The following is a 12,545-nucleotide window of genomic DNA, read 5'->3' as shown; positions in this document are numbered from 1 at the left end:
GAAATAGTGAAGTGAGTTGTAACTTGGGACCTTCCCTCTATTTATAGCACGGGGGTAGGATAGAGTTCTACTCCAATGCGATTACTTGCTTCTCAAGGCTGCGTCTAGGTTGGTTTAGAGTCCATTCCCAGCGGGTTTTCTTTCTTAGCCATGGAGAGTCCTTTCCGTAACTGGCATATCCCAATTCCCATGTTTGGAGAGATTGGGTCCGAGTATAAATCTACCAAGAGAGGAAGACGGAATCTCAAGGCGAAGTGGATCTGAGGGGATTTCTTTCCCTATAGGTTGCTTCAGTTTTCATCAGACCTGATCGTTCATAGGGTCTTCTTGCCACTTGTCAACTGCCCATTTGTGGATTATTTTCGAATATATCAAATTGGAAATATGATGTAGAAGTGACATTGGTATCAGTAGCTAGTGATGGTGATACTTGTGGCTCCCCCTCAGATAAAGAATGAGATACCACAGCAGGAGAAAGAGAAGTGTAATCAAAGGAATCTGGATATGTTAATGGGACAGTAACAGATCCCGAATCAGTACCTGGTCATAAGAAAGAAAGAAGAGAAGATAGGGGAAGAGAGAAGTTGAAAAGGAGAAGAGATGAGAGAAGGGGAGAGAGCACAGTCCATGGTTTGATATATAGAGTTTTTTTTTTTTCTCTTTATTATGTCACTATTCTCCTTGTTATTCCCTCCTGGTTCAAACTAAATATGGATGGATGCCCCCTAGGTAATCCGGGGAGAGCAGGGGCAGGTGGTGTTGTAACTTGTAAGGGATGAAGATGCTAAGGTGATCTCTTCCTTTAGTACATTCCTTGGAGTCAAAACTAATTATGAGGCAGAGTTTTTGGCATTGGTGAATGGGATGAAGATGGCGAAGGATTTGGGAATTCAAAATCTTTGGGTGGAGTGTGACTGGCAATTTTATAGTTCTTCTATTCCTTGGTGTATTAGACAAGATTGGGTTTGCCTGCAGCGGTTCTTGACTTCCATTCAGTGGAAATTCACACACTGCTTTAGAGAGGCCAATCCTATAGCAAATTACTTGGTGAAGTTGGCAGCAGAAAATGGGATGTACTCTGTTATGCATTCCCTCCCTCCGTCTATAAAGGATGAGCTGTGGGTGGATGAACAAGGAAGACCTCGATTTCGAATTTCTTAATGTTTCTTTTGGGCGTCCTTTTCCCTGGCTGATGGCAATGCCGAAGGTGGGGGGTTAGGTCCGGCTTTTTGTTGTTGTCTCTGGAGGTTTTATTTCCTCCTCTTTGTATAGTTCCTTCCTCATTCTTGTTTCTTTTTCAGTTTTCTTAATAATATGTGACTTTTTAGTGAAAACAAATTCTCCTGTGTCCATGACATTGTGGCATAAATTTGTAATTAACTTATGTTATCTTTTTGTGGGATAAATTTGTTTTTAACTAATTTTTTCTTTCCCAGGTTACAGCCAAATATGAAATGCATAGTGTTTGTGAATAGGATCATTGTTGCAAGGTCCTTGTCCTGCATACTGCAGAAGTTAAAGTGTTTAGCAACTTGGAAGTGTGATTTCCTGGTAGGGTTCCATTCTGGACTCAAGAATATGTCTCGGAAAATCATGAATTCCATTGTCGAGAAGTTCCGTTCTGGAGAGGTATGGTGCCACTGTTTTATTTAGGGTTTATTTTCCCCAAACATTGTACCACTACTTTGTCTAACAAAAACATTAATAAGGGTGCTGGTGCAAAGCATGACATCAAGTTCTCTATGTGAATATTTTTATGGTCTGCACAGAAATCATTAGTGTCCACATTGGTGGAAAAATCTTGAAACTGACATCAAGCTCTCTGCTGTGAATATCTGAAGGTGCTACCTACCGATGACAGGAAACATTAATGTCATTGGTAGGTAGCATCTTAAAATATGTTTCGAATTCATGAAAATATGCTTACCTTTCCCTCTCACTCAGTTGGCTACAATTTTTTTTTCTGTCATCAATACACTTATAACCAAAAGGGGGGGGGGGGGGGGGGGTGGGGAGCAAGTAGAAAGAAGAGTGTAATTTCGATGATGGATTGCCCAACACAGCCAGAAACTAAGACTATCTATCAACTTCGTTTCATGTAAGATGAGACATATAAAACTTGAGTGTAAAATTTGGTAAATGTTAGAAATTTGGGAAATTTCCAGATTCGACATATTGTTTTATGTTAGCAGTGTACTCCAAATAGTTTTGATAAGGCTGTTATGTGATGATGATGACAATAAGAACAATGGATAAATTACTTTTGTCATGCATGCACAGCATTTATGGATATGTTGAGCTTCTCTGTAAAATTTCAGCCTGTTGCGTACTGGTCTACTTTACAGCTAAATCTGCTGGTTGCAACTAAAGTAGGTGAAGAAGGACTTGACATTCAGACATGCTGCCTTGTAATAAGGTTTGATTTACCAGATACTGTTGCCAGTTTTATACAGTCTCGCGGCCGTGCACGCATGCCGCAGTCTGAGTATGCGTTTTTGGTAGACAGGTGCTTCTCCTATGCATATGCTGTGTCTGGAACACTATTTTGAATTGTAAACTTTTTTAAACCAATTTATTTGTCAAATTTCTGGAGGTTTCAGGGGAAACGAGAAAGAGATGAACCTGATCAACAGTTTTCTATATGATGAGGATCGTATGAACAAAGAAATTATGTGTCGAACATCTAGAGAGACAATTGAAGAATTGGATGATGCAATCTACAAAGTTGATTCTACTGGAGCCTCAACTAGTTCTAACTACAGTGTTTCATTACTCCACCGTTATTGCTCCCAACTCCCTCATGATGAGTATGCAGTTGTTCTGTTGACTTCCAATTTGTTCTTCTCAGTCTCATTTATTTAGACCTTGGAACTATCCTGCTATTTGTCTGTTACATAGTCATTTGTGGCTCTCTGCAGATATTTCAATCCTATGCCAGCATTCTTTTACTATGATGATGCAGAAGGAATACTCTGCCATATAATCCTCCCATCTAATGCTCCCATTCATAAAGTTGTCAGTGCACCCCAGCCTTCAAAAGATTTATCCAAGAGAGATGCTTGTCTGAAAGCATGCCAAGAATTGCATAAGGTGGGTGCCCTCACAGACTATCTTCTACCAGGACAAGCTGATGAAGTGGAAAAACAAGTTTTGCCGTCATCCAACTCTGAGAGTAGTGAAGGTCCAATTTTGTATGCTGTTTTATATCCTTATTGCTACATGCTTTTTTATTTTTTATTTTTAAATTTTATAGGGTGCAATCATTCTATTTTCAATTGGCAGATGAGTCTTCACGAGGAGAACTTCATGAGATGTTATGTCCTGCTGCTCTCAAAGTACCATGGAATAACTCAGAAAATATTACCATTCTTAATTTTTATTTTATAAGTTTTGCTCCTATTCCAGAAGATAGACTGTACCAAAAATTTGGTCTTTTTGTCAAAGCACCTCTTCCAAGAGAAGCTGAGAGAATGGAAATTGATCTTCATCTTGATCATGGTAGAATCGTCAGGACAGAGCTTGTTCCTTCAGGGTGGATTGAATTTGATAAGGATGAGGTAAGAAAATTGCTATATATAATAAGTAATGCTGCCTGCCTCATTTCCCATCAGTAATTTATTGATGAATATTTCTGTACAGATTTTGCTAGCAGAGAATTTTCAAGAAATGTTTCTCAGGATCATACTTGACCGCACCGACTTCATGTCTGACTTTGTACCCTTGGGGAAAAATGAGAAATCTCAATCGAGGTCATTAACCTTTTACCTATTACTTCCTGTCAGGGAGCATGAACATGAAGATACAATGACTATTGACTGGAATATTGTCAGGAAGTGTTTATCTTCTCCAGTATTCAAACTTCCCTCGATTGCAGCTGAAAAGGGTGTTCTTCCCGTCAACCAGACCTTGAAACTTGCCAGTGGTCCGGCAGATATAGCTGATATCTTGAACAGTTTAGTGTTCATTCCACACAAGAAATCGTTTTTCTTCATTGATGGCATTCTTCCTGAAATAAATGGATACAGCCCCACAAAGGGTTATTCAAGTTATAAAGAGTACTTTATGAAGCGGTAAGTTATGACTTAATCATCTATAGTTTTATTTTGTTTTGGATTGACAGCTGCCTGCAAGTCCCAACTGCTGCTATTTCCTTCGAATTGAAAGAACTAAAATTGCATCCAGATTTCGTTTCACTGTACATCTTTGTTGCTCACTGGATGTTGCAAGTTCCAATGTGATCTCAATCTTTGCAAGTATATGCCTGGTAGTTAGTTCTAAGCAAGGTTCAAGAACTCGTTTCGTGTCGGTGGTTTCAAAACCACCAAAAATATAATTTCGTCGATATGGTGTACTTATTCCCATATGTTTCGCTGGCCATTTTGGGGGGCTAATGGCTGAAGTGGCCGAAATGAGCGAAACGAAATGACTGAGATGGTCGAAATTTCGATGAAACAGTTCATTTTTGGGACGGAAATGAGCAAAATTTTGAAACAAAATGACCGAAATGGCCGAAATGTGACAAAAATTACCGAAGTTATGTACTTATATATTTCGTATGCCATTTCTTCTCGGTAAAAAACATATACCAAAATATCCGAGATTTCAGTGAGTTTTTGAACCTTGCTTCTAAGAAGTAATGACTATTTCTTGATCTATTCAGTAACATGCATATTGGAATGTTTATCTTCCATGAAAATAATTGATCCACTTTTCTTATCAAATATACTAATCCAATCATGCATATGTACATCCATAGTACGTACAAAGAATCATACGTATATTTTCCATGCAAAATGTTTTCCTTTTGGCTTAGCCATGTGAATCAAGTTTCATGTGCATCTCAAATGGTGTTCAGCTTGTAATATACTTGCCCCCTTGTATATTTTAGCCATCCAACTGTTTTTCAACTAATTGAATTTTCAATAATTTTCAAAGCCTAATTCTATGACATGGAAAACACTGTCCTTCTCTTCATGTATTTGCAGCTTCTAGAAGAATGTGTGTAGTGGTCACAGTAACTTTGCAGCTTCTAGAAGAATGTGTGTAGTGGTCACAGTAACCTGTGAAATGATTTTGTTTCCATCCATTCATTTCTTTAACCATTTTCTTATTAATATTCTTGTTTCTATTTGTTAATTGAGCCAGGCTTGGGATTCATCTCTTATACCCTGAGCAGCCTTTCTTGAAGGCAAAGCAACTTTTCCTTTTGCACAATTTGCTTCATAACAGGAAGCAGGATAATACAGGTGCTTTTTTTTTGTTTTTCTTAATGTCTTCTTAAATTGTTCACATGGGATCTTGTATTTTTTTTCAGATTAATATACTTAGTATTCTTTCCCCTCTGATCTACTGTCCTGTATTTCCATCTCTTTTTGTGCTTGTGTTGTCAACTAGTTATCTTTTTCTTCTCATGTTGTCAACTAGACTACCTTCAATGATTAGATTTAATGTCATTTGTAAAATTGAAATTTCATTTCATTTATTCTAATAATTTCCTTATTGAGTTTGAACGTTGAAAACAGTGGCACATGAAAAAAAAGAGCACTTTATCCAGTTACCTCCAGAGATTTGTCAGATGAAGATAATCGGGTTTTCCAAAGACATAGGGAGTTCAGTGTCCCTATTACCGTCAATAATGCATCGTCTGGAAAATCTACTTGTGGCAATTGAGCTCAAGGACATGTTGTCAGATTCATTCCCGGAGGGATCTGAAGTTACTGCTTCTCGTGTAAGGCTTTCTCAGACAATGTAAAGTCTATTTCGACAGCTTATCTTATGAAATGTTAGAATGGCAATGTTAATTCCATATCTAATTATATTTTAGGTCTTAGAAGCTCTCACTACGGAGAAATGTTCAGAGCGCTTTTCGCTCGAAAGACTTGAAGTACTTGGTGATGCTTTCCTCAAGTATGCAGTTGGAAGGCACCTTTTTCTTTTGTACGAAGCTCTTGATGAAGGAGAATTAACTCGGAGACGTTCTAATATTGTAAACAACTCTCATCTATACAAACTAGCAACCAGTAGCAATTTACAGGTAATTTGATTTGTTATATTTCATTGATCATGAGATGACCTAGGCTCTTTGTAGGGGTTTCTTGTATTTCCCAACCCTTATTGTGAAATAAATTTCATGCAATGTCATATATTTTTGTCATTTTTCTTTTTTCTCATAATTTAAGAAATATATATTAAGAGGTGGGAGAACCACCCCAAAGAAGAGAAGGTGCAAGAGTGGCTACTGTCTGTGCATGTTCCAGCAAAGGGAAGCCACAACAAAAGCGTAAGATGACCTTCCCTAAGCTTAACTGTGACAACCTGACCCCTGCCTAAGTTGACCTTGTCGAACTGCTTACTTATACCAACTCGACTCAACCTAAGTCTAGACCCAGTTCATCTTGACCTTTACCCTACCCCTATGGCCTACCCTTCACCCTCTCTCTCTTCCTCTTCCTCCCCTTGATAGATAGGTTGCCACTTTCATAAGTTTGAAAAATATGGCAATGTTTTCCGCGACTGTTAGGCTGGGCAGTCAAGACTGTTTGAACTGCTGATTGCCAGACCTGAATGGATCCTATCCTCGCAGGGACTGGTGGTCATTGAAAACCATACTGCTAACAGACCATCCACTCTCATTGTCATGACTTAACGGCCTTCCTGTCACATTTATATTCGATATATTATGTTAAGGCACATAACACAGCACAACTTTGGGTAGCCGGATTCCTTGGAGTTTGGACCGTCGGGCCAGGTGGCAGAATTGTAAGCCACCAGGTCGGGATTGTCTGTTTTCCAGTCTGTATTTAGTAATATTAGGATAAAAGATGTTTGTTCTCTTCTATGGATTGGGCTCCGGCTGTTTACTGTTCCTCCAGGGTTGCCACCTTATGCATAAGAGGAATATAAAAAGTTGGAGTTTATCTGATGTTACCATATTCATAGTTAGCTTTAAAAAAAAAGTAGAAAAATGGATTTTCTTCTGATGAATGGAATGCTGTAGTCATTTTAATTTTTTTTTTCTTTTGTTGACTAAATTCATGTTCTTCTGTGGGTGATGTTGGTGTGGTCTGTTGGATGTTAAAGTTTGCTTACCCTGTCATGTCATGTGATTTTCTTAAGCCATCGTGTGAGATCACCAAATCTCTAGATGGATTTTTATACATGGTTATTGGTGAAGCATCATGTAGGATCACCAAATGGCTGTTCATGAATGGTTATTTGTTAGGTTTTGGATGTTCACAACTCTAAAAAACATTCTCCTGTTCCCACTTTTAAGTAAGTTTTGATTTTAGACCCACTAAATAAAAAATAACAGACATCACATCAGCAAGATCTAAAAGCTTGTAATAGATCTCATATGGTAATGTAATGGTAACCCTGAAGGCCTGAACCAGTGAAATCCAGGAGATCGGCTTGCAACAGGAAGCTAATGAAAACTAAGTAGAAGAGGGGGGAAGGATCACACCTGAGAAAGATGAATGGAATTCGTAAAGGGAGATCAGTTATGGAATACCAATCCAGTTTACACAGCTCAACGGTACAAAACTCCAAACTCAACTCTAACATGCTTAATCGACAAGGGGTGTATTACATATATAAAGACCTAAAATGACTAAGTTGACTCATAAAAGGACCCCTAATCTATCATGCACATTGTATTAAGAAAATAGACTCGAAAAGTCAAAACAGCACACTTAAAGCTATTAATTATCCTAATTAAACATAATCACTTAATTTACCTACTAATCTCTTGTAATATCTTTATCCCCACATTATGGTTTTATAAGTGAGACCCGTTAACAGTGAAACCTAAGAAAATAAGCCCAACATATAATATAACTAACCAAAGGTTGTTTTCGCCCATTGGACTGCCACCAGTTGATGCAGATTGAAGCCTGAAGAAGAGAACGAAAACCAAATTCAGAAATTTTTAACTGTTCACATGAACAGTACTAACTTGAGCAGTAACCTCATGAACAATGATTTTGGTACTAATTTTCCATTTTTTTTTGGATGAATAAATTAATTCATTACCAAGAGAGAAGAATATACGAGGGGGGAAAAGGAGAGGGGGGGGGGAGGCAATGACAAAACAAAACCAGCAGAAAAGATACAAACAAGCAGGATCCACAGCCATATCAGCCGATACAAAATGGAAAAACGACCAAGCAGGGCTAGCAGCTGCCGGAGGCCAAGAGGGCTAACCGAAGGGAGCGCGCAAGGGGGGGATTAAGGAAGGGGCCAGGTGTCTATCTGAAGGTTCCAGGAGGTAAGGATATGTCTGTTTCTAGGGGAGTTGGGGACAGGCTTAGGGTGCAGGGAATGGATTTTGGAGGTAACATCAAAATAGATGGCTTTCCAAATCTTGTCCAAAGAGCGAGAAACATCCCAATGGTGTCAAAAAAGTAGGGGACTGAAAAGGTCATGTCCAACCAAATCCATTCTTTGTCGAAGTCCAAGATAGGTCTACTGGAGGGCCACCATTTGGAAAGAACCAATTTCAAGACTAAGGAAGAAAAGGGGTAGTTGAAGAATAGGTGGTTGATGTCTTCCGATCCAGAGGGACAGAGACAGCAAGAGAGAAACAAGGATGTGCCGATGGATGAGGAAGGCTTGGGTTGGGAGAAAGTAAGAGAGGCATCTCCAGAGAGTGAGGCTATGGCGAGGGATGTGACCTTTGAACCAGACGAGATTACGCCAAGGAACCAGAGGACCAGAAGATCTAACAAAAAACCAAGCAAAGGCAGAGGAGAACATCCCATTGGATGAGGGGAGCCAAGTGCAAGTGTCTTCTCTACCTCTATGCCCAGGAGGGAGCACGGGGAGGGAGGACCAGAGACCATGAAGAGGAGGGGAAGGAGGGTGTCCAATGGACAAAGGAGGGAGGGAAGGACATGCAGAAGAGGACAGAGGAGATGAAATTCCAACTTAGGGTGTCAAAAGCCTTGTGGATATCAATCTTGAGGAGAGCAGCAAAGGAGTGGGATTTGCCATCAAAACCACAGACGATCTTATGAAAAAGCAGGATATTGTCAACAATGCTTCGATCCGCAATAAAAGCAGATTGGTTTGGGCTCACCAGGCTATCGATGACTTTTTGGATTCTGTTGGAAAGAATCTTGGCTGTAAATTTGCAGAGTAAATTGCAAAGGGAGATAGGCCTGAAGTCATTCATGGTGGCAGCACCCTCTTTCTTGGGGATGAGACATAGGAAGGTATGATTGACACCACTAATCTGGTTGGGATTGAAGAAGCTGTGGACAACAAGAATAAGATCCTGACAGATGATATTCCAGTAAGAGGGGAAGAATCCCATGCTAAAGCCATCCGGGCAAGGGGCTTTGTTGGCCTTGTGAGAAAGGATGGCAGAAAGAATTTCATCCTCAGAGGGGATAGCCTGAAGACTAGGAAGGAGGTCTTCAGGGACAAATTTATTGAGGAAATGAGGAATGGGGGCGGGGAGGAGATTGGGGGCAGAAAGATTCCCATGCAGTGGGAGACAGCCTCAGCTTTGATGGCCTCAGGGTTGGTAAGCTCAGAGCCGGAGGAGGAGATGAGCTTAGGGATTGAATTCACATTATTTCTAGCCTCGAGAGATCTATGAAGGAAAGCAGTATTAGTCTCCAAGGTCTAGCCATCTGATCCCGGCCTTTTGATGGAGGAAGCTCTCCTCTTGAGCAAGGAGAGAGAGCTTCGAAGAGGTAGATTTTTCCTCAGCCACAAGGACAGGATTGAGGAGGTCAGATTGGATTTTGGATTGGATCGAGAGAAGTATATCCTGGTAGGAAGAGACACGAGAGGAGATATTGCCAAAAGTGGAGGAGTTCCAGAGCTTAAGAGAGGCCTTGACGTTTTTAAGCCTTTTGGCAAAGGCAATGAGGTGGGGAAGGATTGAGAGGGATGTTCCAAGCCTCATGCACCAAGGGGGGAAATCAGGGTGAGAGGTCCACATGTCAAAGAGTTTAAGGGCTTTGGGCCAAAGGAGCTGAAAGGGAGGACATGGATGGAAATTGGGTTGTGATCGGAGATTCCGGGGAGATCGAAGCAAGCATGGGAGGAAGGAAAAGAAGTGAGCCAGGGTTCATTGACAAGGACCCTGTCCAACTTACAAGCAACTCAGAGAGAACCGGATCTTCTATTGTGCCAGGAGAGCTTGACACCGAACAACCTGAGATCATGGAAACTAAGGGCCCGTTTGATAACGTTTCTGCCATTTCTGTTTCAAGAAACGGCAGAAACATAAATTTCCGTTTCTAGAAACAGAAACGGAATTGAAGGTGTTTGATAAGTCATGTTTTTAGAAGTCGATGGTAACTAGTGAAAGAATTGCCACAAGTTGTTTCCAGAAACTTGTTTCGCCTGGGTCGTTTCTTGAACCATAAATAAGTAAAAATTTCTATTTCTATTTCTAAAAATAAGTGAAACGAAACAGTTTTATCAAACGGTTTTTGCTCCGTTTCTGCTGTTTCTGGAAACAGAAACGGCAGAAACGTGTTTCTTGAAACGTTATCAAACAGGCCCTAAGATCATCAATACAGTCATTAAAGGAATCAACTATATGATGATCAATGGGGTTTCCCCCATATTTCTCGTGACTAAACCGGGTTTCCCCCATGTTTGTAGTGACAAAACTGGATGATATTGAAGTCTCCAGCAATGGCCCAAGGATTCGATCCAATGGAGGGTCCAAAAGAACGGAGATCGAACCAAAGGGAGATGCGGCAGGTGGCAACATCGAAGGCATAGATGATGGAGAGGTAGCATATATGCAGGCTAGAGGGATGGGAAATGGATAGGTGAATGGCCTGGGCAGAAGAGGAAAGGGCTATGATCTGGAGAGAGCTAAGATCCCAAAGGATCCAGATTCTCCCATTGGGACTATGAAGGTAATTAGAGATGTGGGACCAAGAGGGGGCAATGGTGGAGATAATGCGCGTAGCATTAGCCTTAAGAACTCTTGTTTCCAGGTTACAACAGAGATTGGATTTGGAGGCACGGATGCGGGATCGGATGTTAGCTTGTTTGGACGAGGAGTTGAGGCCCCGCACATTCCATGTGGTACTAATTTTCCTTATTTCCTGATATAATTTAATTTATATTTTCTGTTTTGTCTTGGATAGTAAGCTAATAGGTGGAAGCTTTTAAAGGATTTTGGTGAATTATTTCCTTTTTCATGTTTAGGTTTTGTTTCCTTTCCATGTCTTTCTTATTGAATACACATTTTATTTTGCAGTTTTAGGGAAGTCAGTTGTTTAGAAGTTTCCTTCTTGATTTTCTTCTTGACCAAGGAAAAAAATTTCATTTTCTTTGTACTTTCTATTTTTTTTATGCTTAGGCTAAGCTTCAAATAAGCCATTGATTGTAAGGATTGACAATTTGATTAATGAAAAAAAGAGAGTTGGTTTTATACATGGTTGTGATGCAGTGAGTTTGGTGAGATGCCTTTGGAAAGGGTGAGAGGTGCAGGAGAGAGTGGTAGGCTCTGTCCAAATCTATCCTTCTACAGATCTTCTATATTGATCCGTTGAAGACTGTTCGAAGATGTGAATTAACTGCTGGACATCGATGTATCAATCCTTCTGTAGAGATGGTTCTTGGCTGAACTAGTTCCTACATCACCGATATATTATGGGCCTCGTAGACTTTCGCCTAGGCCTCCATATGGGTGATATTGATCCAACCAAGGTTCGAAATCTCGTCTCATTTCGGTGTTTCCGTGGTTTCAGAATCACCAATCTCGGCGAGTTGGTGTATTTGTTTTTTTTTTTTTTCGACTCAGTTGACTGTTTCGGTGGTCAAATGGCCATACTCTGACCTGAAACTTGGTGGGTAGCTTGTTTTCAGGTCAATAAATATGCTTAGAACTTAAATTTGCAAAAAATATTAGAAAGGATATATTGTATAGAAAGTTTGGGGAGAGAGAGAGAGAGAGAGAGAGAGTTACTATTGATACGGAAAGTAAATGATAGAAAAAAAAATTCGAGAGTTATTATTGATAAAAAAAAAAACTAAATGAAATTACCAAAGCAATTAAATGAGAGAATATAGGAAGATATAGATTGTGAAAAGATAGAAGGAGAGACAAGGATTGATAGAGAAAGTATATAATAAAATATATTTAAAAAAAGAGAGATGTACGTGAGAGAGGAGGAAGTGAGAGAGAGAGAGAGAGAGAGAGAGAGAGATACACAAAAAAAAAAAAAAAGAGGCGTGATTTACTCTGTTGGGACCATGATTCACTTCCATAACTGTTTGCCAAATCATGGAGGGTCAATTTTATTATGTCATATAACTCGTGCATTATGCATAATCATACATGATCGATCATTCTAGGCACAATTGATCATGCTTGAACCCATTGTATGATTTGCATGGTCCAATCTCATGAGCTAGTATAGATTTTAGGATCACATTCATAATCAATATAATAGTTTAACGATAAACTGATTTGCACCATAATTATTGTTTGGGATCATATGCTCCTGGGTTTTTCTAGCGTGATTGAATGTGTTGGTCATACTAATGTGGCTGGTTTCTTTTCTTTGGGG

The 12,545-nt window shown here is 39.8% G+C and overlaps 1 protein-coding gene across 1 annotated transcript in view; it reads left to right on the top strand.

Annotated features, from left to right (window-relative positions):
* Positions 1-12,545, top strand: part of LOC122071630 (endoribonuclease Dicer homolog 4) — a 130,743-nt gene that overhangs the window by 80,057 nt on the left and 38,141 nt on the right. The window contains exons 11-19 of the mRNA XM_042636010.1: positions 1,437-1,629; positions 2,346-2,506; positions 2,601-2,807; positions 2,919-3,181; positions 3,283-3,557; positions 3,640-4,070; positions 5,146-5,246; positions 5,523-5,728; positions 5,825-6,034. Of these exons, the coding sequence (XP_042491944.1) occupies positions 1,437-1,629; positions 2,346-2,506; positions 2,601-2,807; positions 2,919-3,181; positions 3,283-3,557; positions 3,640-4,070; positions 5,146-5,246; positions 5,523-5,728; positions 5,825-6,034 (2,047 nt within the window). The remainder of the gene's footprint in view (positions 1-1,436; positions 1,630-2,345; positions 2,507-2,600; positions 2,808-2,918; positions 3,182-3,282; positions 3,558-3,639; positions 4,071-5,145; positions 5,247-5,522; positions 5,729-5,824; positions 6,035-12,545) is intronic.

This window comes from Macadamia integrifolia, unplaced genomic scaffold, assembly GCF_013358625.1.
Source record: "Macadamia integrifolia cultivar HAES 741 unplaced genomic scaffold, SCU_Mint_v3 scaffold_38A, whole genome shotgun sequence".
Classification (NCBI taxonomy): Eukaryota; Viridiplantae; Streptophyta; class Magnoliopsida; order Proteales; family Proteaceae; genus Macadamia; species Macadamia integrifolia.
Note: the sequence above shows the minus strand (reverse complement) of the source record. Positions and strands in the feature narration are given on the sequence as shown.